Source organism: Paroedura picta, chromosome 6, assembly GCF_049243985.1.
Source record: "Paroedura picta isolate Pp20150507F chromosome 6, Ppicta_v3.0, whole genome shotgun sequence".
Classification (NCBI taxonomy): domain Eukaryota; kingdom Metazoa; phylum Chordata; class Lepidosauria; order Squamata; family Gekkonidae; genus Paroedura; species Paroedura picta.
Window position 1 is genome coordinate 60524314 of NC_135374.1, and position 24346 is coordinate 60548659.

Sequence of the window (24346 nt, forward strand, 5' to 3'; positions counted from 1 at the left end):
CTACCCTTGTCTCTGACCCGAAAATTGCAGCTGGTAAAGAATGCAGCTGCTAGAGTCCTCACAGGAACATCTTGGAGGGCTCATGTCCAGCCTGTGCTGAGGCAGCTGCATTGGTTACCGGATGTGGCAGGGATCAGGTTGAAGGTCTTGGTCATGGTCTGGGACCCACATATCTGAGGGATCACCTGTCGCCTTATGCCCCCTGCAGAGCTTTATGCTCTGTGGATACTAACTTGCTGGTGTTGCCTGGCCCCCAAGAAGTTTGCCTGGTCTCGACCAGGACCAGGGTTTTTTTCCATCCTGGCCCCGATCTGGTGGAATGATCTCCCGGAAGAGCTGAGGGCCCTGCAGGAGCTCTCTGTGTTCCGCAGGGCCTGTAAGATGGAGCTCTTCCGCCGGGTCTTTAGTTGAGGTCAGGGTGTGGGAGAGCAGATGAGCCCCTCTAGCCCAGAGCATCATTGACAACAGACTGCTGGCGTCCATAGATTGTCCCTTGAGGTGCAGAGAGGGTGATTTGAGATGGAGGAAGATAGGATTTTGCTGCTGGGATATCATGTTTTAACAGGGGGATTAATGGTTTTATGTATTTTGATGTGGGGTTTTTTATTATGTAGCCTGCCGTGAGACTGGTTTGGCTGGTAGCGGCACGCAATAAATCCAATAATAATAATTTTTAAATGCTAATTTTATCGTGTTTTTAAATACTTGCAGATTGTAATTTTCTGCTGTAAATCATTGAGCATCTGCCTCAGAAATGTGCTTCAAGTCATATAATATCTTTATTACTAAAATGCAGATATATCAGTATATCCAGAGTCGTTTTTATCGATCACCAGAGGTGCTATTGGGAATGCCTTATGATCTTGCAATTGATATGTGGTCCCTTGGGTGCATCTTAGTAGAAATGCATACTGGAGAACCCCTATTCAGTGGCGCAAATGAGGTATGTAATACCAGATAAAGTAGTGGTCTTATTAAATATGTTGCTGTTTAAAGTAGAAACAGTTAACATCATCTAGAATTGGCAATAAATGTTCATGTAAACTAGCCCTTGCTTTGCACCTGTGAGAAAGAGATTCTGTCTTCCAAACAGGTGAAACAATATTAACTACCATGCACATAGCTTGGTTTAGTAGGGGTGATGAGATTTCTGCTATTCTGTCCATTTGGTTTCAGTCCTTCTAAATTACTGATGATTCAGCTTGAAGTTCATGACTTTAGTAGAGCAGAACTTATCTTGGAGGACACTAAGGGGAAAATGGTTGAGGGAGAAAGGATCCCATGATATAGAATTTGCTACAATCCAAGGAAGAGGACACTTACGTTGATTGCAAAATCTAATCTAACGAGATTTTGCAATCATCTCTTAATTTTGTTGCCAAGTACTTAAGTTTCATCCCCATTTTTTCATATATATAGGTGGATCAGATGAATAAAATAGTAGAGGTTTTGGGTGTAGCACCTTCACACATTCTTGACCAAGCACCAAAAGCAAGAAAGTTCTTTGAGAAGCAGCCAGATGGCACTTGGAACTTAAAGAAGACCAAAGATGGGAAAAGGGTAAGTTTATCTTCAATTCTCACTTTGTTTGTAATTCACATTCTTTTTAATGACCATTCTTTTCAGTAAAGGATTTCAGCATCACATGTAGATACTATCTCTGGTAATTGCTGTATTCATTTTAAATACAGTCTTCTATTCAGCAAAATTTAGAGAATATTTAAAACTTAATGAACTGTGTTTTTAGAAGTGATCATTTTTACATTTTTTCCTTGCTATATTGAGTTGTGATGATATTTTCATTACATTTAAGGGACTTCTTATTTCCCAGCAGGAGTACAAACCACCTGGAACTCGTAAGCTTCATAATATACTTGGAGTTGAAACAGGAGGACCAGGGGGGCGTCGTGCTGGAGAATCGGGTCATACTGTAGCTGACTACTTGAAGTTCAAAGACCTCATTTTAAGGATGCTTGATTATGATCCGAAAACCCGAATTCAACCTTACTATGCCCTGCAACATAGTTTCTTTAAGAAAACAGCAGATGAAGGTACAAACACAAGTAACAGTGTATCTACGAGTCCTGCTATGGAACAGTCACAATCTTCAGGAACCACCTCTAGCACATCTTCAAGCTCAGGTATATTCTGATTGTACCCTTTTTATTTTAGAAATGCACTGAGATAGGAATGTCTTATTGATTTAATTTATTTAAAAGAATTTATCTCTACAATCTCAAATCTGCCCTTAAGAAACAAGCTTTCAATTAGCATCTCAATTTTCTTTTCCTTCTCAATAGGGAATCTCTTCATTTAGTCTTCCTTGTCCTTCTTAGGAAATCTTCTCCTAGTAATTTTTTATAGTTTATTATTCATGTATTTCTCCACAGGTGGCTCTTCTGGGACAAGCAACAGTGGAAGAGCACGGTCAGATCCTACACATCAGCATCGACATAGTGGTGGACACTTCACTGCTGCTGTGCAAGCTATGGATTGTGAAACACACAGTCCACAGGTAAGACTCTTGAAAGAAGTCTTTGTCATTATTGTGGCTTCTTTGCTGTTCCACATGGGACTGCACAGTCCTGTTGCAAAAGTTATATTAGAAAGCTCTTTTAGTGCTTTCTAAAGTAATAGGAGTGCTTCCCCTTTCCTGTCAGGTCAACTTTTCCCTCCTAAACTAGCATGCGACCAGGGGAGGCAGAGTGCTCCTTTGTTACTGTGGAAGTTGGACATGCTTTTCTGTTCTTTTTTTGTGGGTTTGGACATGCTTTTTTGTGGGTTCTTCACAGGCCTTAAGGCAGGGGTAGTCAAACTGCGGCCCTCCAGATGTCCATGGACTACAATTCCCAGAAGCCCCTGCCAGCGAATGCTGGCAGGGGCTTCTGGGAATTGTAGTTCATGGACATCTGGAGGGCCGCAGTTTGACTACCCCTGCCTTAAGGGGATCTATTTCTAATCTAATATTCATTTAAGGTACATTACCTCTTCTAACATCCCTATAATATTTTTCATTGCTTGAAAAACAAATAAGAATAGGAAATTTTTATCCAATTTCATTGTCATCATAATCTCAGTTGATATGGCCCACTTTAGGAAGTATACCAGGTATGGTACCAAAATAGTACAAACAGATGATTATTCTTTGTGCTTACTGTGTTTGCATGAATGGCACAATGTTGCAGTTTGTGACATTTGCAAGCTGTTCTCCAGTTGTACAGTGTGGGGCAGTTGCAACTTCAGGGAGAAGATCCTCCCAGTAGATATTCAGAGTCACTGATCTTTGTGAGATTTCTGGAGGGGAGGAGCTTCTCTCTCAGATCCCAATCTTTAGCCTTGCCTCAAGCAGGTAGACATGATTAGCTGCACTCAGAATGCTGGGATTCCTACTCTTCTTTTTAGTTTTTGTCAGTTTATCTGTTTCCTCTATAGGGAAATTGAACAGGAAGTGGGAAGGACATCATCTTTCCCCCACACTGAGTTTGATTGGCGGAAGAAATAACAGGGAGCCATTCATAAAAGTGGGGATTCTTCCCCCAAGCTCTGTCGCTCCCTAGGGATCCCGCGAGTCACAGGGTCTTCAGCTTTTGAGCTGGGAGCTTCCCCAGTTGCTCTCTTAATAGGAGTGTCAGCGGCTGCCACAATGGAGCATTGAGGCCCTCTACATAGCTTCCAGAAACTTACTGGGTCAACTGAATACAGTGAGTCTCAGTCTTAGCTGCACCATAAGCCCTCTGCTGACCTTTTGAAATGTTAAGAAGGGGCCCTAACTAGAAGCCTCCTGGTGTTTTTTTTTACTTGTTCTGTTTCCCAGTAACAAAAAGCAATAAGGTAAAAAATGGCAGCATGGATGGGCTGTTCTGAGCCCATGCGCAGGATGATATGGCCTCCACTATTGAGCTCCCCCCCCCCCCGTCTCCACACATGACTCCCAACAGGTCTGATTCAATAGGAACTCCTGCTCTGGACCTTTCAGGGGGATAATGCTCAGGTTCTAGCCTGGATAAAGGGGAAAATGCGGAAAGAAATTAGAGAAGCCATTTCTCAAGTTATTCTTGACTTGAAGAATCTATGACTTGAAGAATCATAGAATCATACAATAATATGTATGAACAGAGAACTTCAAGAGGAACTAAGAAAGAAAAGGAATATGTTCAGGAAATGGAGGGAAGGCAGAGCTCTAAAGAAGAGTACCTACAGGTTACTAGTCACTGGTAAACAATGAGGCTAGGTTCCACCACAAGGATGGTACCAGTTAACCTTATCTAAATGTTTTAGGAATGTCACATTCCAAGTTTCTACGACAGCCTCAATGGAGCCTGGGTTAAGAATCCTAAAATCACCTAGAGCATTCTTAAGTCTAACAAGATCCATGAACCTCCAAGGGCAAGATCCATGAACCCCCAAGAAAGACGAAAACACTGCAGGAGCTCTAAGAAAGATGAAAACACTGCAGGAGCTCTAAGAAGCCTATTTGGATGAACAGAGAACTTCAAGAGGAACTAAGAAAGAAAAGGGAAATATTCAGGAAATGGAGGGAAGGACAGAGCTCTAAAGAAGAGTACCTATAGGTTACTAGGCACTGTAGATCAATCATCAGAAAGGCCAAAGCTGAGAGTGAGCTAAGATTGGCCAGGGAAGCCCACTGTAACAAGAAAGGATTTTTCAGTTATGTGAGGAGCAAACGTAAAATAAAGGAGGCAATAGGCCCACTGTTGGGTGCGGATGGACAAACTCTAATGGAGGATGCGGAGAAAGCAGAAAGGCTCAGCGCCTATTTTACATCTGTTTTTTCCCACAGGTCAAAGGGTTTAGGCATATCTAGAGATGGCAGTAGCCAAGAGATAGTGTCTGGGTGGCAGGTTGACATGGACAGAGAGGTTGTCGAGAGGCATTTAGCTGCACTGGATGAGTTCAAATCCCCTGGGCCGGATGAAATGCACCCGAGAGTGCTCAAAGAACTTTCCAGAGAACTTGCACAAGCCTTGTCCATCATCTTTGGGACCTCTTTAAGGACTGGAGATGTCCCGGAGGACTGGAAGAGAGCAAACGTCATTCCGATCTTCAAAAAAGGGAGGAAGGATGACCCGGGAAACTATAGACCAGTGAGTCTGACCTCTGTGGTGGGTAAGATAATGGAGCAGATATTAAAGGGAGCGATCTGCAAACATCTGGAGGACAATTTGGTGATGCAAGGAAGTCAGCATGGATTTGTCTCCAACAGGTCCTGTCAGACCAACCTGGTTTCCGTTTTTGACCAAGTAACAGGTTTGCTGGATCGTGGAAATTCGGTTGATGTCGTTTACTTGGATTTTAGTAAAGCTTTTGATAAGGTTCACCATGATGTTCTGATGGATAAATTGAAGGACTGCAATCTGGATTTTCAGATAGTTAGGTGGATAGGGAATTGGTTAGAGAACCGCACTCAAAGAGTTGTTGTCAATGGTGTTTTATTAGACTGGAGGGAGGTGAGTAGCAGGGTACCTCAGGGCTCGGTGCTCAGTCCGGTACTTTTTAACATATTTATTAATGGTCTAGATAAGGGGGTAGAGGGACTAGTCATCATGTTTGCAGATGACACCAAATTAGGAGGACTGGCAAATACTCCAGAAGATAGAGACAGAGTTCAACGAGATCTGAACACAATGGAAAAATGGACAAAGGAGAACAAGATGCAATTTAATAAAGATAAGTGTAAAGTTCTGCATCTGGGGCAGAAAAATGTAAAGCATGCCTACTGGAAACCCATGCTGAGTCTTAGAAATCACAGCTCTCAGTTCCAGCTGCTCAAGGACTGAGCGTTTGATTATTTGTTCCAAAATTTTGCCAGCTACAGATGTCAAGCTGACAGGTCGATAATTACTCGGATCCTCCTTTTTCCCTTTCTTGAAGATGGGGACAACATTTGCCCGCCTCCAATCGTCTGGCACCTCACCTGTTCTCCAAGAAGTGTCAAAAATAATGGACAGAGGTTCAGAGATGACATTTGCAAGTTCTAATTCTCCTAGTAGATCTGGATATCACTCTCCCTCTAGTAGTGTATCACATAAATTGGGGGCAAATAGTATCTCCCACTCTCCTTCTCAACTAGAGCAAGTGTGGAGGAAGACTCGCAATGAAGGTTCAAGAACATCTTATTGCACGCTTATAAGGACATATTGGATGGCGGTGGCAAAACATGATTTTTTTATCCCCTGTTTCAGTGAAGAATGGCAGCTGTCAAGTCGAACTATAAATAAAGAAATAAATAAACATTGAGAAGGCAACTAGCATCTATTTCTGCCATAACAGAAACTAAGAAAGGGAGGATCCCCCATATTAAGAGGTTTCTAACGGACACTTCCTTGATCAGTCCACCTCAGGCTCGTCTCCTTTCATGGAACCTTAATGTAGTGCTCAGGTCTCTCATGGACTCCATTTGAACCCATGGTTATTTGTCCTCTCAAAAGAGCTTACCTTTAAAATCATCTTTCTAATCATCAGCTTGGCCAAGAGGGTGTCAGAACCTAGAGCTCTCTCTGTGTCTTTGATAATGAAGAGTAGTTCTCCGTCTAGGCTAAGCCTTTGTCCAAAAGGTAAACTCTACCTTTCATATGGTGGAGGACCTGGTCCTCTCTCATTCTGCAGAAATCTCAAGCACCCTCAGAAGAAAGTTTGGCATTATTTTAATATTAAGAAGGCCCTGCAGGGAGAGACCTGCTTTTCTTAGCCTGGCTTCAGCCAAATGCTTGGCATAAGAACTCTGTCTTGCAGGCCATGCGGAACTATGACAGCTCCATCAGGTCCCTCAGCTCTTCCAGGAGGTCATTCCACCAGGTCGGGGCCAGGACCAAAAAGGCCCTAGCCCTGGTCAAGGCCAGGCGTATCTCCTGGGGATGATAATCAGATTAAAACCCGATAAGCAGGGAGCCCTGTGGGGGTAATAATTAGACAAGCGGTTCCCTCAGATATGCGGGACCCAGGCCATGGATGGCCTTAAAGGTAAGAACCAAAATCTTGAACCTGATCCAGAAGCTAATTGGTAACCAGTGCAGCTGCCTCAGCAAAGGTTATATGTGGATCCTCCAGAATGATCTCATGAGGACCCTAGCAGCTGCATTTTGCACCAACTGTTTCCAGGTCAAAGACAAGGGAAGGCCTGCATAGAGTGAGTTACAGAAGTCTACTCTGGATGTGACTGTTCCATGGATCACTGTGGCCAAGTGTTCTGGGGACAGGTAGGGTGCTAGTAGCCAAGATTAGTGCATACACCACTTGGGCTACCTTCGTGATAAATTAGCTTCTATGGGAGTTGCCTTCAGAAGAATGATCCTACAGCATGCTTTCTCAGTCTTAGAAGGCGAGACTTTTCTTTCCCTGGGACATGCTGCTTTTCTGTGTCTCAGATGTTGAGACTGCTCCATGCCAGACCACTTTCCATGAATCTTCCTGGCAGGAGGGGGCAGTCTCTTCCCATATGCTGTTTTAAATCTTGAGCTGGCTCTTGGAACAGATTGAGTATGCTGTCTGGACCTAGATCTTCCTCAGATAACAATACTATATATAACAATACTATTTTTAATATAATATAACAATACTATTTTTGCGTTCTGTGTTCTATTAAACTTTTTGTTGTTCCATACAGACCATTTTTTTTATTTTTTTATTTTTTATTTTTGTTACATATAAAGTGTTTACAGAAAGAAAAAAAAAGAAAAACCAGCTAGCAAAACAATTATTATTACGTAGGAGAAAATAATATGATACTGTCTTAAAGAAATATATGGTCAATCCCTATTGCATTATTGATTATTGATTATTGATTATTATTATTATTATTGTTGTTGTTGTTGTTATTATTATTATTATTTAATTTTTAGACCGCCCTTCTCCAAATAAGTCTCAGGGCAGTTTACAACATAAACAGTTAAAACACAATAAAATCCCCATAAAACCCCCTATTAACATCAACAACATCAACAACAGCCAAGATTATACTTGGTCTTAACCTAAAAATGACTACTATCTTTTTAAAGAAAGTCCAAGTAATAACACCATTGTTCGTCATATTCTTCAGGTGGTTTCTTATTAACTATATCAGTAAGTCTTGCCATTTTTGCTAATTTGTCTAGCCATATAGAAGTAGTTGGAGTCTCCCTTGCTTTCCAGTGTTTCACCCACACCAACCGTGCCGCTGTAGTTGCATGGAAGAAGAAGATTCTAGAAGAACTCGGTAAAAACGAGACCAAAATTTTAATCAAGAACCCCCCCGGTCAATGGTGTCCCGCTTTACCAATGTTAAAATCTGGTCACCTTACTCAAAGAGCCTTGTGCTCTGCCACTGCCAACTGGCTAGTGGACCCTGGCCCAAAAGAAATCCATGACTTCGACCAGGGCCACAGCCTTCTTTGTCCTGGCCCCCACCTGGTGGAGCGAGCTCCCAGAGGATATCAGGGCCCTGACAGAGCTAAAGCAGTTCCACCGGGCCTGCAAAAGGGAGCTCCTCCACCAGGCATTTGGCTGTGGTCGGCCAGAATCAACAGCACCTACTGGGCCCCTGAACCTCCCTCCCAGAATCCATGTATCTGAATCTACTCCATGGACCTGTTTGATTAGTATTCCGTTAAACTGTTATCTTCTGTTACTATTATTGTTGTTAACATTGTTATATTCTAGTTTATTGGCAAAACTGAGTTCACTGTATAATTCTTTACGTTCCATGTAGGACCTCATTTTTTCTCTACTGTTACAGATAAGTGCTTTCTTAGGTGAAACTGGCTGTCAATAACTGAGTTCCCATTCTGCTCTAGCTATATATCAGCTCAACTCCACATCATCTCCTCTGTTGACAGTTAGACAGAGTCAGAGATCTTGTTTGTAGACTAGCAGAACACATTCGTTTATTATCATCTGATTGTGAACTCCTGGCCTCTGCTAAGGCTTAGGTGTTGACAGGATTCTAAGCCACCCTGTCTCTCTGTCCATGTCAAACAGTAGTGCCTTGGCTGAGAACCCACATTTTATAACCTCCTGTGAACTCCAAGAAAGGCTACAAACTTGGAGGGTTGATAGAGAACAGTCAGCCAGAGATGCCCTGTGAATTTGGTGTCTTTTGCCCTCCTGTCATACAATGCTACAAACCTCATGTCACAAACCAGTTTGTTTAGTGCCAAACAGTTCTTGACTGTGGTTCATGTACTGGGCAGGCCACAAACTGAACTGCATTTTACCAGGTCATGCCCATCTCTAGCTATGTCAGCTTTTCAACTTGCATATGTTGCCAGTCTTTCCTCCTCCTCTACTAAAAAGAAACATGGCCTCCAATCACTGGACATAAGGAGGGCATTACTATTTTACTTGCAAGGAACACAGAAGGTTCACAAAGTGAGCATTTATTTGTTGTTTTTTCTGGTCCCAACAAGAGGAGGGTCCCTTCGGTTCAGACAATTTGACGATGGGTAGCTTCTGCCATCAAACACACATGCACCTTCTTGCCTTTTTCCTTGCCTTTTTCTTTGCCTTTTTCCTGTGGCAGTGCACTTCACTAGGCCAATGTCTTCTGCAGCCATCCTCAGCAAGATATCCATTGCTGTTGTCTGCAAGGCAGACACCTGGCCATCTCTCTCAACATATGTGAAGCACTACTCAATTTACATTGATTCCAAGAGCAGGACAACTGTGGGAAGAACAGTGTTGGAGACATTATTCCACTAGAACACCCATGCCCTCCTTCTTTCTGTAAGCTGAGCTTGCTACTCTCTCATGTGAGACTGCATAGAAGCCATGATGATGAAAACAGGGTTGCACTTATCTGTAACTGTTGTTCATTTAGTGGTCTTCTGTGCAGTCACATATCCCTCCCTCCTTTTCCTGCTGTGGATTACTTTTACACTTGCAAACATGCACAGTCATATGTGTGCCTATGTACTACACCATGCAAATGACAGTTATACATAAGTACAATCACATTTACTCAATTTGTATGGGCTTCATGCTGTAAAGCATAGACAACCCCATTAGTGGTCTAGACGCAATATCTGGCCTGCTCTATCCCTTAAAGTCCCCATAGAGGTACTATATGTTATATGCAGCTTGTTCCCCTTTTTTTCTTCACTGCATTATTAATGGAACAATCTCTTTCTCAAGTGTAGATAGCTATCTTTAGATAGCCAGATAGCAGAAAGCCTTTGAAAAACCAAATTCCAGTCATCATTATTTATTTAAAATATATTTATGTTCTTCCTTTCCTTGTTGCTTTTGGTCTGCAGCGTTCTTATACTTGGCTGTCCTAAATTTGGAGATGGTAAACAAGTCCTTCCTTTTTATTTATAACTTTGCACATACTTGAAAGTTGCAAATATTCTTTCAGTTCCTTTTTCTATAGGTTGAAATTTTCTCAAGCTTTAAACATTCTTCCTCATTGCTATTATTTATTTGTATTTTTAAGATAACAATTGTATTTTTAAGATAACAAAGTACAAGTTTCAGAATAGATTTGGCTTTAAATGCTAGTAACATTGATTCCATTAAGGGAAGTATGGTAATGACGACATGGAGACCTAGAGTATTCCATGTGCATTTTTAGTTTACTTGACTCTGTTGCCATTTTCCTTGCCAGTGATTTTACCAATATCTCTTCTCCAAATCATGATTTTTGATGGCCATTCAAATTGTGTTTTTCCTATACAAAACCAATCATCATGTCTTGGATTAGGTGTTCATCTTTCTTTCCATCAAGGATATTACTCTTGTGTAATTTATTACTTCATAGTTGTTAAGTGAAATCATAGTGACTTCTAAGCCAAAGGTTTTTCAATTTATTATCAGTCAAGCCATTCTTATGTCATCTAGGAATGTATGAATGTTGGGTTGATTTGCAATTTTGAACTAAAGCCGATCTGTTTTCCAGAGTGAAGATACTTAATATCATTGCAAAGCATCGTTTATCATTTTTAAACATGCATTTTAACATACCTTTTTTTTTTAGAATTTATGGGCAAAATATCAGTAAGCTTCGTGATAATGTGGTTGTGCTTTTAGGCAACAGGCCAAGAGTTTTTTAGGTGCCTTGTGTTCAACTTACAATTCAGTGCAATTTGTTCATTGACTTGTTTCCAGTTTTATGAACTGTCTTATTTTGATGTGGTTTTAATTTGCATGTTGGCTTTTACTTTTGTTAGCTACCTTGTAAATTTGTATCAAAAATTGAAATATAAATATTTAATAGAAAAAATTACCATAAGTCTTTTTTAATAATAGGTTCGACAGCAATTTCCTCCTCCTCTTGGTTGGACGGGCACTGAAGCTCCGACACAAGTCACTGTTGAAACCCATCCAGTTCAAGAAACCTCTTTCCATGTAACCCCTCAGCAACAGAATGCATTACATCATCACCATGGAAACACCTCCCACCACCATCATCATCATCACCACCACCACCACCATCATGGACAACAGGCCTTGGTTAGCCGGACCAGGCCAAGGGTCTACAATTCTCCAACAAATAGCTCCTCCACCCAGGATTCTATGGAGGTGGGTCATAGTCACCACTCCATGACATCCCTGTCTTCCTCTACTACTTCTTCCTCTACATCTTCCTCCTCAACTGGTAATCAAGGCAATCAAGCCTATCAGAACCGCCCAGTGGCTGCTAATACGTTGGACTTCGGACAAAATGGAGCTATGGACGTCAATTTAACAGTCTACTCTAATCCACGCCAAGAGACTGGCATAGCAGGACATCCCACATACCAATTTTCTGCTAATACAGGTCCTGCTCATTATATGACTGAAGGACATCTTTCAATGAGACAGGGAATTGATAGAGAAGAATCTCCCATGACAGGAGTTTGTGTTCAGCAAAGTCCTGTGGCTAGCTCGTGACTAAACTGAAACAAGTTTGTTTCTTGTGTGTTTTTATAGAAGTGGTGTTTTTCCAAAAAAAGTGCAAAGCTGCTTGAATCAGAAGGAGATAGACTTACTGAACCGCTATAGGAGGGGAAAGCTGACTATTTTTTTAAACTTGAACAGATTGCAAAGGGACAGTGAAGTTTTTAGAGCCATGTCCAGACCAATCCTACGTAGCTTTGAGGAGGTAAGAACCTCCTTTGCCCCTATTTTAATTACTACAACCAAGTCATAGTTTTTGCCCCCCTCTAGTACAGGAATAACTGTTCAAATATTGGTCTTAGTTGCAAACAGCTTCTTAAAAGCACTACCCAGGATCATACAAATGGGTCTTTGGGTTTGTTTGTTTTTAAAAGGGGGGAGGAGGAGTAATACACATTCTAGTTTCCCAAACATACATGAGCATGGAAATGCAGTGCTGTAAGGAAGAGGGACCTTCAGATTACAAAATATAATCTTCAGATATAATAAGGGACGGTTGTAATGGTGTTCATAAGGCACCCTAAGCATGCTAAGTTGCGGTGATCAGGACTCTCCTTATCTGAACCTACTGAGAATCAAAGCAGCAATTAAAATGGGATCCAGTGTCTCTTGTATTTGAGACCACAATCAGCTAGTAGTGGAACATGACTGGTCTTGTAACTAAGGTGCACTGAGAAGCAATCAACAGGTTGGTCTTGGCCAGTCCAGGGAAAGTCGTAAGTGGTGGTCTTTGGGATAACCTTTGGCCTTATGGATTTGGACTCTAAGTTAGAAGAGCCTACCATTTCAGATGCAATCACTTTTGGACATGCTTTTGCAGATAGTCCTTAATGCTGAAAACACAGAGAATGGGTAATTCAAGAGGCCTTTCTTTTAAAATAGACTTTTGTGACCCACTTATTGTAAGGTATTGCAAGGTCACTTTGCGTGTGTCATAAAGTTGACTTCCTTATTGGTTGAAGGTCACAGGTGTAGTGGTTTGCTTTTGATGGAAATAGCTACAACTGTGTCCCTTCCTGCTTTTATTTTCCTCCCCCCCCCCTTTCTTTTTCTTTTCTTTCTTTTGCTTTTTCTGGGCACGTGGTTTCTCCACCATTACTTCTGCACAAAGATGTCTTCTGTTCATCCTGAACATTTTTAAAAATGCAGAATTTTATGTGACTGCTTTTTTGCCTCACAATTATGCTGTGAATTTTACAAAAATTTATTTTCTTTTTGATAATTTATTGTACCAAAGCTGTTTTTATAGCACATAGATGTCTGTAACCAATAATGTAGCAGTTCTGCACTTTGACACAAGGTGTAACTAGACCATTTTTAAATGTCAGTTGAAAATTATGGCTGTACTATTGCTTAAACAAAACTGGAACTGTTGTTGAATTCATAGCCAATACATTTACAGCAGTCTGTGTACTGAACATCTAATTCAAAACTATAACATCTGTCACATTATAAATGTGTTCAGGCTTCTGAAAGTAAAAGGGACACTAGATCCAGAAGCTATGAAACCAGCAGTTGATTCTTGTATTCCTTATTAGCATAAATGTAAACTTGAAGGCAAGACCTTGATTGCATGAATAGGTCCAAAACACTAGTATGAGTAAAGCAAAAAGCTCTCGTAATCTGAGGTTAGCAGGCTGTATTTAACAGGTGCCTAATTTGGGGGTTCTGCTGCCTTAATATAACACAGTCAGCTTGGCAGTTGCTATATTTCTGGACCCATTAAAAATTAAATTACAGATAGAAGATAGTAAAATACATTTGGAAACAGTGATGAGGACTTTATTATCTAGCCCCGATTAACTCTATTTCCCCTTTATGTGCTAACAAGAGCAGTAATCTACCTCTGCCACTAAACCAGTTTTTAAAAAGGTCATTCAGCAGAAAACCATGTACTTCATACAAGTCAGTTCTATGTGACCAACTAGGTCATTTCTTCTGAACAAGTGTTCTTTTTCACCATTCCTCATAATGGCAGCAGAGCGGTTGAATTTAGTGTTAGTGTGAAAGAATTCTTTGGGAATTAGCAATTTTTGTAAATCAATCTTTTTTTTAAAAAAATCAAGGGATCCATATTTCTTTTGTACTGAAATGTCAAGCCTGTGAATGGAAGCATTTTTGTGCTTCTGTGGATCAAAATCATTTGGTGACTGAAAGGCTCTCATTCTTGGAACGGAACATTGAGCTTAGCAATACAAAAAGGAATATAGTACTTACTGCTGTCTAGGAATATAAGGGTAACAAATATGGGTAACTTTTTTGTTTTGTTTTTTTTTCCTGTGCTGGTTGCCACACCTTAGCAAGCACCAAAAATTAAAACTGTTTTTAAACCTACGTAATGAAAAATCATAAACTCCAGTGCTTCTGCATACTGTGTTATGTTACAGTCCAGTTTTGTGTGCTTTACTACACAGTTTGGTTACAGGACTTCTGTGCATTGTAAACATAAACAGCATGGAAAAAGGTTAAATACCTGTGTTCAGATTGTAAGATCTAGTCCGGACTTGCTGTGTATATTGTAACGTTAAATGAAAAGACAAGCCCTTTGTATTATAGTCATGCAGTCTTATGTATGATAAACAGTTGAATAATTTGTCCTCAGACTCTTTACTGTGCTTAAAAAAATAATTTAAGATAAAAATGTAAACATAGTAAAATCTTCCTATGCAATTGACTTACTCCAAGACATGGTCTGCTAGGTATGGTTATAGTCAACATGTAAAGATCAGCTACATTTGACAGCATTTAAAAGATTATGAAAGTAAAAGTTGGAGGCATAATATATCATTCTGAGTTTTTAATTGAATTAGCAAAGTAAGTATACATCTTCATCTCTGCTTGAATCCAATGGAAAGGTAGGATTTCTAATTTGCAAACTACATATGCATTTCTTTTAATCCACTTCCTTTGGATATTTATTATTTAGATAATACCTAAAAGCAAATGTATTTATTTATACCCCACTTCTCTCCCCAGTGGGGGGACTCAAAGCAGATGAAATCAACCTCTCCTCCATTTTATCCTTGCAACAAACCTGTGAGGCAATGCGAACAACCAGCTGCCAAATGTAAGGTATGCTATAACAATATAGTAAGTAAAAGTACAGGCTGAAAACTATGCAGTGAAAGCAGGATATTAAGCAGGATAATACTGCCAATAATCACAGAAGACTACAATTCTAATTACAAAGACACCTTCCTGATTCTGCTAAAATTCTAATCCCCTTAAATGCCCTCCTGAATGTTTTGTGGTGCGCATTCTGTGGAATTATAGAAGTGTGGTAGGCTGTGTGAGTCAGGCATACTATTGCACAAAGTAAGAGCTACATCAGTGAATGTGAACAGGCAGTTGCTGATCTTACTGATATGAAGCATGGCACCCTCAGAAGTCTGCTCAGATGGTGTTGTGGCAGAGCATAGTAAGAGGTGGTCCTGAAAATATGAGGGTCGAATACGATTAAAGGGTTTGTATGTGAATACAAGTCCCTTAACCCGATAACTGATTGACAATCAGTCAAATGAGTGCAGAATGGATGGAGCATATATGTTTGCCCTAATGCACAATTGGGCTTACCATTCTGTATCAACTGGAGTTTCTGAGTTTGGGGCTGACCTGTATAGAATGAACTATGGTTTTTGAGGTGACCACAGCAATAATTCTGGATCCAATATAACCTCTAGGCTCTTGACTGAGTTAGTTAAGGTGAGCTGCACCCCATTAAAAGAGTCAAGCATAATTTCCTTGCAGACTTTCCAACCAGCATTACCTCTGTCTTAACAGGATTCAATTTTAACGTATTCATTATTTGCAATTTAACTATAGCAATAAAAGAATGGTTCAGGAGTTATGCAGCATCACCAGGTGATCTGGATTTTAAAAAATACAGAACTCGATGTTGTCAGCATGTTGATGACTACCTACCCAAAACTACAAATGATTAATCCTAAAGGCTTTACATAGAGATTAAATAGCAGGGGGTGATAAGGCTGAGCCTTGTAGAGCCACACATCTCCCACTGATGACAACTGGTCCAAAGTATCTCCCTTAATCCCTACTTCTGCTTCCAAATGCATCAATAAATTGTATGGCCCATAGTATCAAAAGCTTTTGATAAATCTAGTAAGAGCAAAGAAAAGGGTAGACTAAAGCAACAAATGCTTTCTCTGCCCCATATCCTGTCCTGTAGCCAGACTCAAAGCAATCAAGCTCAGATGAGTCATCTAGGAAGATGTGGAGGAGTTTTATCACTGCTTTTTCATCTTGTCTAGGAAGAGCCAATTAGAGACTAGGTGATAATTGGATATATTTTTCTCCAGCATTAGTTTTAGCAGGCAGGTGGCCCCTGTTTCAGTGACCAAAGAGAGTTACCTTGAGGCATTGAGTGATGTATGATGGACATTAGGAACTTCTTTATATGATCTTTACATGATTTCAGTAACCAAGATGGACAAAAGGTCTCAGATCACAGAATTATGTGGAAGTCCATTGCTTTAACCAGGCCAAAGTAATGATCTGTAAACAGACTAGACTATGTATTGCGTATTTCTAGGGTCTCATTTATATTAAAAACAACATCCAACTCAGAATACAATTGAGAGATTCTCAGCAGGTGTCTCAATCATTAGATGGTTCCTGGGAATTTAAAGACTCAGTTTGGAGTAAATAAAAGCCTAAATACTTTAAACAACAGAGTTGGACACAAACTAGCTAATGCAATTGTAGCAGTGTTGGACCTTTAGCCTGGAGTGCCAACGCCCATCAATGAACACAGATTCCATAAGCAGATAGAACTTTATTTGAATAAAGGGAACTCTATCACTAAAACCCAAAGAATCCACCCTAGTAGCATTAGCTATAGCTTTTAATACTTTGCTATAAACAATTTTTTAACATGTAACATATAAAATAACAGAGGTTATTTTATTATCAAATAATAGAACTGCCCCTATAGGCACTGCTGTCTCAGGGCTATTTACAACATTGGTAATATACAATAACAATTAAGATCACTAAAATGAATTAAGTGAAATCAACCAAACAATTGGTGATATTCCTATTTGTTCTTCTCATTCAGGCAGGCAATAAGAGTTGTTAGACTGCAACGGGGGAGGCCCACTATTGTTATGTATGTTTGTCTGAATAGGCCTCAACCATAAGCCCAGTGGAAGAGCTCCATCTTGCAGACCACATGGAATTGTGTTAGTTCCATCAGGCCCTGATGTTCTTGGAGAGTTTGTTCCACCAAGCAGGGGCCAGGGCCAAAACAGTCGGGCCTCTATTGGGCCTGGGATTGCCAGGCAATTTGCTGTTGTACTATATATAGAGCTTCCTGAGCTTTGCAAAACAACTCTATTTCTAAAGACAACTTTTGCTTAACCAGGTATATTCGGGAGCATTTGTTCCTTTAACCCACTGTACCACATCCTGTATTGCAGTTTACCAGAATTTATCTTGCTTAAGACCTTCACTGACCTAAGCTGTGCAAATCAATTTAAAAATGACTCCAGTCCCCTTTTTGACTCTTTATGCCTGTGTTACAGCAAAAGAGACACTTGTGGGTCTTTTCTGAAAATATATGTACATGGTCCATAAATTAAGAATATATTGAACAAAACAATAGAAGATCATTACAATATCCCTATTTGTAACACCTTTCTTAACTGGCCTCCAATGTTGAGTGAATTTCAGTTTGCAAATTCATGAGTGCACTTAACAGTGTTATTAAAACTAAGCTCCAATTATTTTGATAAATTTACGATTACCTCTTCCAATACACTAGCTCCTAACCATGGAAGAAAGGCTCTTGTAAAGGCATGGAATCCTGTATTGCAAGTTGCCAATAGGTTTACTTACTTCTGGCCTTTGGTGCCATTGCATGCACAAAGCTATCCAAATTTAAAAGCTGGGAATTGTTCAAGGCTTGCACCTTCAACAGTTGTGGTACTAGATATCCAAAGTCCACTTCCCTTTCCAGTCAGGGGGCATTGCTTTGTACACAATCTCTTCACAAATTAAATACATACTAGGAGTCTAGAAGAATAAAGACATTTCCTGTTGTTTGCTGTTCTGCATAATTTTAGTCATGAGCCCATCCTCTGTCCATGTGTTATTCTGGTTTACTCCATCACAATTATCTTCTGCCCCTCTCCATGTCAGTCTGTCCCCATTTGAAATGAAATGTATTCTCTAAACCAGTGGTCCCTAACCTTTTTATCACCAGGGACCGGTCAATGCTTGACAATTTTACTGAGGCCTGGAGGGGGGGTAGTCTTTTGCCGAGGGATGTTGCCGTTGCCTGAGCCCCTGCTCAACTTGCTTTCCCACCAGCGTCCCTGACTTCCCACCACCCGTTGGGGGGCGCTGCCAGCAGCAGCTGTGCAGTGCCCCGCCGAGGGGGAGCCCCAGCCATGGCGGCCACTGGAGGGCACCAAAGGTGATCCGGCAGCAGAGTGGCAGGGAAGACCCCAAGGAAGCAGCCGGGGAGGAGGACAAGGAGGAGCCACAGTCCAGTACCGACTGATCCACGGACAGGTACCGGTCCCCAGACCGGGGGTTAGGGACCACTGCTCTAAACTACTCTATCCCACTGAAAGGTTATTCTGAAGATTCTGCTGACAATTAATGCTCCGCGCGACTGCCGGGGTCTCCCTCAGGCGGCGGCGTGACGGCCTTTGCCACTATCTGCTCAATTGCTCCCCAGAAGGGGAGTAATACTGTGTTTTGTGTTTAAACTATAAACAATATCATTAGAATGGGAATCATCATGAACTGTTTTCCCTCTTTTCTATTATCTTACCAACCTTTCCAGCCCTGTTCATATAAACTGTTACCTATAAGATAGCGATCCCCAACCTGTGGGCCGTGGACCACATGTGGTCAGTTAACTAATTGGAGGCGGGCCGCGAAGGCCGCCTTCCTCCCCCCCTGCCCTTTACAACACACTCTGGGTGTCATTGTCTCCGATCACTCCCAGATGGGACTATCTCGTTGCAGAGAAACAAGCTCAGGGTTGCCATTGATTTGTCATTGTCATGAGTTAAAATATCCATGAAAATAAAATGTTCCTTACGTTCATTGTAGTGGCGTGTCTTTATCTTATTTTGAAGGGATGTTTAAACATTACCATAGCGATCAGAGAGCGTTAGGACAGTGGTTGAGAGTAGAGGAGTAAATTACACTCCCCCCCCACCGGGCCTCAGTAAAATTGTCAAGCGTCGAGTGGTCCCCAGTGATAAAAAGGTTGGGGACCACTGCTATAAGAGATATTATACCATAGTCTTCACTCTACACGGGGAGTATATGGAAGCCACAAGAACTCACTTTAGAATGTGAAAACAGTACTCCCAATTGGTGATCTAATTCCCATGCACCATTAAGTAGTTGTAGTTCTTGATTCCCAATCATTTCTACTAAAAGAATTTGATCCTGATATTGAAGAATACGATAAGGACTCAAGATTAATAATGATAGCACTACTATTCTTTTTGTGAGTTAGGGACGCTTCTACATTGTAATGTATGCCCCAGTGTTTCCTGAAGAAAGTATGAGTTTACGAGCCTCCCCTTTGACTTTCTCTGAAGACAAAGACACTAGGTGGTTAAGTGTAATACTTGCATATTCATAAAGGAATGTTCAGGCCTATAACATCTTAAATTCTAAGATGAATATCTGTGTGAAGGTCTTGTCATTGAGGTTACCACAAGTGGCACAAGGAAAGCAAGGTGGTAAAAGGGAGGTCCAACAACTTGTAGGTAGAACAGAGAACAAAACCTGTTTAATGATGGCTATACCTCACAGCCCTGTATTTCCAGGATTGTCATGCCTCCTACATCAAATAAAGAATTTACTACTCAGTTTAGCTGTCATGTCACTTCAAAGCATTTTAAGTTCATCTAGAGGTCCTGCTTCCCACTTCTGAGCCCTTCCTCTGGCTTTCACCAGTTGCTAGGGTCTTGGCTACCCTGATGTCAGCTTCATGTTCTGATCTGTTGACTAGGTCATCAATAGGAACAGGAGCTCTTTTCGCTTGAGTGTGATGAAGCCAGGTATTGTTGTCTTCTGCCTTCACTGCTGTGTGACTGGTCAACAGAGCCTGCACTGGATCTCTCTAGTCAGACTTAGAGGGTCTTACTTCCAAGTCTTTATGTACGGCCAATCTATACTAATGCATAGGAATGTCAAGTGAGATTAGTTGACTTATGCATACCTATAAAGCAAAGTCAAACAAGACTGCAAAGAAATAACATATAACTTTTACACAGTGTCTTGTGTTTTGAGAATTATCTTTTTTTGCTTCACCATAGGGAAGGGTCTACCATACAGCAGCTCAAATGGGGACATCCCTAACTTTCCCTTTGGAAGGACCAAAAATGCATGTAAGTACAAGTGGTAGGGCTTGTAGCCACAAAAGCTTAAATCTCTGCACAAAGTTTAATACGGGTCATTATCAAAGTTCAGTTCATTCGCTCAATTTGCCTACTAGACGAGGTGTGCAGCTTACAATCAATGTCCGATGCACTTGAAATCTGCTGGACCACATGGGCAATTCTGTCTCTGTGGTTTTCAAAAGTTCAGATCTGGGAATAATGTTCTTTAAAGACTAATTATGCACGGGGTGGAATACCCAAGCCGGCGGCGACAAGGCTTTGGGGCAAAACCCCAATTATGCCCAATGATGATGCCATCCCAGGTGCTACCGAGCCCTGGCCCAACCCAGGACCTCGGAAGTTCCATGGTAAGGGAATATGGAGACTTCCATGTTCCTGGAGGTGCCACGTGTGCCGGCGAGGGCTAGGTTGGGCTGGCCTTGTACATATTCCCCCGACTTATGGCGTTCCTTCAGGGACGCCTCTTGCCCCTGTCAGATCCACAGAGCTGTGAAGCTGAATGGGGTGTCCCCCCACCCTCACCATGGTGGGAGGGCGGCATGCCACTCCCCTGCTACTGAGTGGTGCGAGTCCTGTGCTCCCCACTCCTTTCAGCCCCACATTGCGTGTGTGCAGCCATTACAGCTGGGCAGACATCATACACTGGGGGAGCCCCTCCCCTGTGCATACGCAGGGAACGGCGGGGCATCCCACTCCACCACAATGGAAAAGCGGCAGCCCAGTATGGCTGCTGCCCTGCTCAATTGGTCAAAGAGAGCTTTAGCCACATTCTCAGCTGTAACTGCTATGAAGGGGAAGGCTTCTAGCTATCCAGTTATTTAACATATACATATGAGGCATGAGCCGGCAGAGGCAATAGAGGTCACAGAAAGATACTCAAAAGCTTTCATAAGCATTTTATAAGATGTTCTTGAAGCTTTATCACAAGTTTTCCATCAGACCTACTCTGTCTCAGTTCCTGTTTCCGTTCACGCAGCTCTGAGGTATACCACTTGGGGTGTAAATGGAGAGGGCATTGGAAAATTATCTCTTTGATGACTTCAGAAATATTGCTATGCAAGTTTTCTACTAGCCCGTTATTTGAGTCGCTGGGGAGCATTGGATCCTGCAGAGCCTTTCAGAAACCAAGTGGATCCATAAGCCTCTTTCAGCGAGTATAAATTTGGTCTCCACCTACACAGGGGCAGTGGGATCCTGATTAGAGTCTTCAATGCAAAGTGGTCTGACCATGGCATCCTTGTAGATTGTAGGGGATCTATAGGCCATGAAAACAAATTGATAAAATTATCCCAATGGTGGAAGTGGATAATATTGAATATCAGACCAATAAGGAAATCCAACAATGTTTTGAGAACTTTAAAAAAATTGTATAAAACTCCAAATCAAGAAACTTCTTCCCCTTCTGAATATTCGAAGTATATGTCTTTGACAAAATTTACAGTGGATCACCAGCAAAAGTTAAAAATTTTCTACCCAGGAGGTAAATGATGTAATTATGACAATGAACACCAGGAAAAACTGTGGGCTGGAAGGATTCACGGCTGAATTTTATAAGAAAATGGTACAAATTGTTACATTGCCCCTTCAAGAATTAATGAATAAAATTATTAACATACTTGAGAGAGTATTTCCTGAATCCTGGGAACAGGCCTTTTAAACATTGATTCATAAAGATGGCTAGGATCCATTAGTTCCACAACCATATAGACCTATTTCGCTTTTGTAGTTTATAAAACTTTTGTGAAAATCTTAGCTAAGAGGCTAAGAAGTGCATATCAGATTTGGTACATGAAGACCAAACTGGATTTATTTCTAAAAGAGAACAATGGAGAACAATGTTTACTTCATTGAATGCAGTGGACTTTTCATCATGAACTGGCGAAGAGACTGCTTTTATTTAGATGCTGAAAAGCATTCGATAATGTTCAGTGGAATTTCCTCAAAGCAATGCTACAGGCAATAGACTGCAGAGACATTTTTAAAAAATGTATTCAACAAATTTATACAAAACAAGAAGCAAAAATCTTGTTCAATGGAATGGTGGCAGAGAAAAAAAATACAAATCAATAACGGAACAAGACAAGGCTGTCCACTATCTCTTTTATGGTTTAATTAGGTACTTGAAGTCTTGGCCACTAAGATCAAATTGGATCAAAGACTTTTTGGCATAAACCCCTGCCAAGGGAGAAGAATTTAGGATGAGATGCTATGTGGATAAAATTGTTTTATATAATTTGAAATGTTAATCCCAAATATAATGGTTTGTTTGAGGGACTTTGGACAAGTATCTGGATACAAAATAAAGATTAAAATTTCAGTCAACCAGTATCAAAAAGAGAATTGCTGATGTGAAGCGTATAACAGGATGTGAGATCGATCTGGGCAAGGTTTAATATCTAGACCTTAATACCAAGATTTCGTCCTGGCCATGGGGTGGAGACAGCGTTGGTTGTCTTGTTGGATGATATCCATCAATAGCTGGATTGAGGCGGGTCAGCTGTCCTAGAATCATAGAATCATAGAGTTGGAAGGGGCCATACAGGCCATCTAGTCCAACCCCCTGCTCAACGCAGGATCAGCCCTAAGCATCCTAAAGCATCCAAGAAAAGTGTGTATCTAACCTTTGCTTGAAGACTGCCAGTGAGGGGGAGTTCACCACCTCCTGAGGCAGCCTATTCCACTGCTGAACTACTCTGACTGTGAAATTTTTTTTCCTGATATCTAGCCTATATCGTTGTACTTGTAGTTTAAACCCATTACTGCGTGTCCTTTCCTCTGCAGCCAATGGAAACAGCATCCTGCCCTCCTCCAAATGACAACCTTTGAAAGACGGTTATCATGTCCCCTCTCAGCCTCCTTTTCTCCAGACTGAACATTCCCAAGTCCCTCAACCTATCTTCACAGGGCTTGGTCCCTTGGTCCCAGATTATCCTCGTCACTCTCCTCTGTACCCTTTCAATTTTATCTACATCCTTCTTGAAGTGAGGCCTCCAGAACTGCACACAGTACTCCAGGTGTGGTCTGACCAGTGCCGTATACAATGGGACTATGACATCTTGTGATTTTGATGTGATGCCCCTGTTGATACAGCCCAAAATGGCATTTGCCTTTTTTACCGCTGCATCATACTGCCTGCTCATGTTTAGTTTACAATCCACAAGTACCCCAAGGTCTCGTTCACACACAGTGTTACCTAGAAGCGTATCCCCCATCCAGTAGGCATGCTTTTCATTTTTCTGACCCAGGTGCAGAACTTTACACTTTATTAAATTGCATCTTGTTCTCCTTTGCCCATTTTCCCATTGTGTTCAGATCTCGTTGAACTCTGTCTCTATCTTCTGGAGTATTTGCCAGTCCTCCCAATTTGGTGTCGTCTGCAAACTTGATGAGTAGTCCTTCCACCCCCTCATCTAGATCATTAATAAATATGTTAAAAAATCTCTCCTGCCGGCACCAACTACGCAGCCACTGATTCACCTCCATTATCTTCCTCTCCCGACGCATTCCTCTTCCCTTGACAGGCCAGATTGAAGTGAATACCACTTGTGCTCCCATTTCCTTGAGCTTCCTCCCTAAATCTTGATAGTCTGTTTTAATAGAAGCGATGTTATTCACGGACATGTCATTCATACCTACATGGACCATCACAAATGGGTAGCGATCCGTAGATTTGAGGAGTTTGGGCAGCCGTTCTGAAACGTCTTTAATTTTTGCTCCTGACAAGCAACACACATCTCGGGTTAGGGGGTCGGGCCCAGCCACATGGCGATCCATTCCTCTCAGCAGGGAGTCTCCAATTACCAGTACTCTCCTTTTTCTTTTCTTCGCAACACCATTTCCTTCTATCCCCGTGGCCTCTTCATTTTGTCTTAGACTTTGTTTTGGGACCTCTTTCCTCTTTGACACTTCCACCTCCTCTGCAAGGGCCTGAAATCTATTTTGGAGCTCCAAAGGTCCCGAGAACTGTCTCGCTCTACGCCGTTGAGTCTTTTTCCTAACTGTCTGCAGAGGTTCCGTAATCCCCTTATCCTCTTCAAGACTGGTTGCATCCTCTTTATTCCGAGTTGCACAGCTCCGGTCTATGAACTCCT

The 24346-nt window shown here is 41.4% G+C and overlaps 1 protein-coding gene across 5 annotated transcripts in view; it reads left to right on the forward strand.

The window, feature by feature from the left end:
• Window positions 1-14463, forward strand: part of DYRK1A (dual specificity tyrosine phosphorylation regulated kinase 1A) — a 190237-nt gene extending 175774 nt beyond the window's left edge. For 4 of the 5 annotated variants that reach the window (XM_077342680.1, XM_077342681.1, XM_077342682.1 and 1 more), the window contains exons 8-12: window positions 797-943; window positions 1420-1560; window positions 1832-2141; window positions 2391-2515; window positions 11239-14463. In XM_077342680.1, coding sequence (XP_077198795.1) covers window positions 797-943; window positions 1420-1560; window positions 1832-2141; window positions 2391-2515; window positions 11239-11862 — 1347 coding nt within the window. In that variant the 3' untranslated portion in view covers window positions 11863-14463. The remainder of the gene's footprint in view (window positions 1-796; window positions 944-1419; window positions 1561-1831; window positions 2142-2390; window positions 2516-11238) is intronic. The other variant, XM_077342684.1, reaches the window with a different exon arrangement.
• The last annotated feature ends 9883 nt before the right edge of the window (window positions 14464-24346 follow it).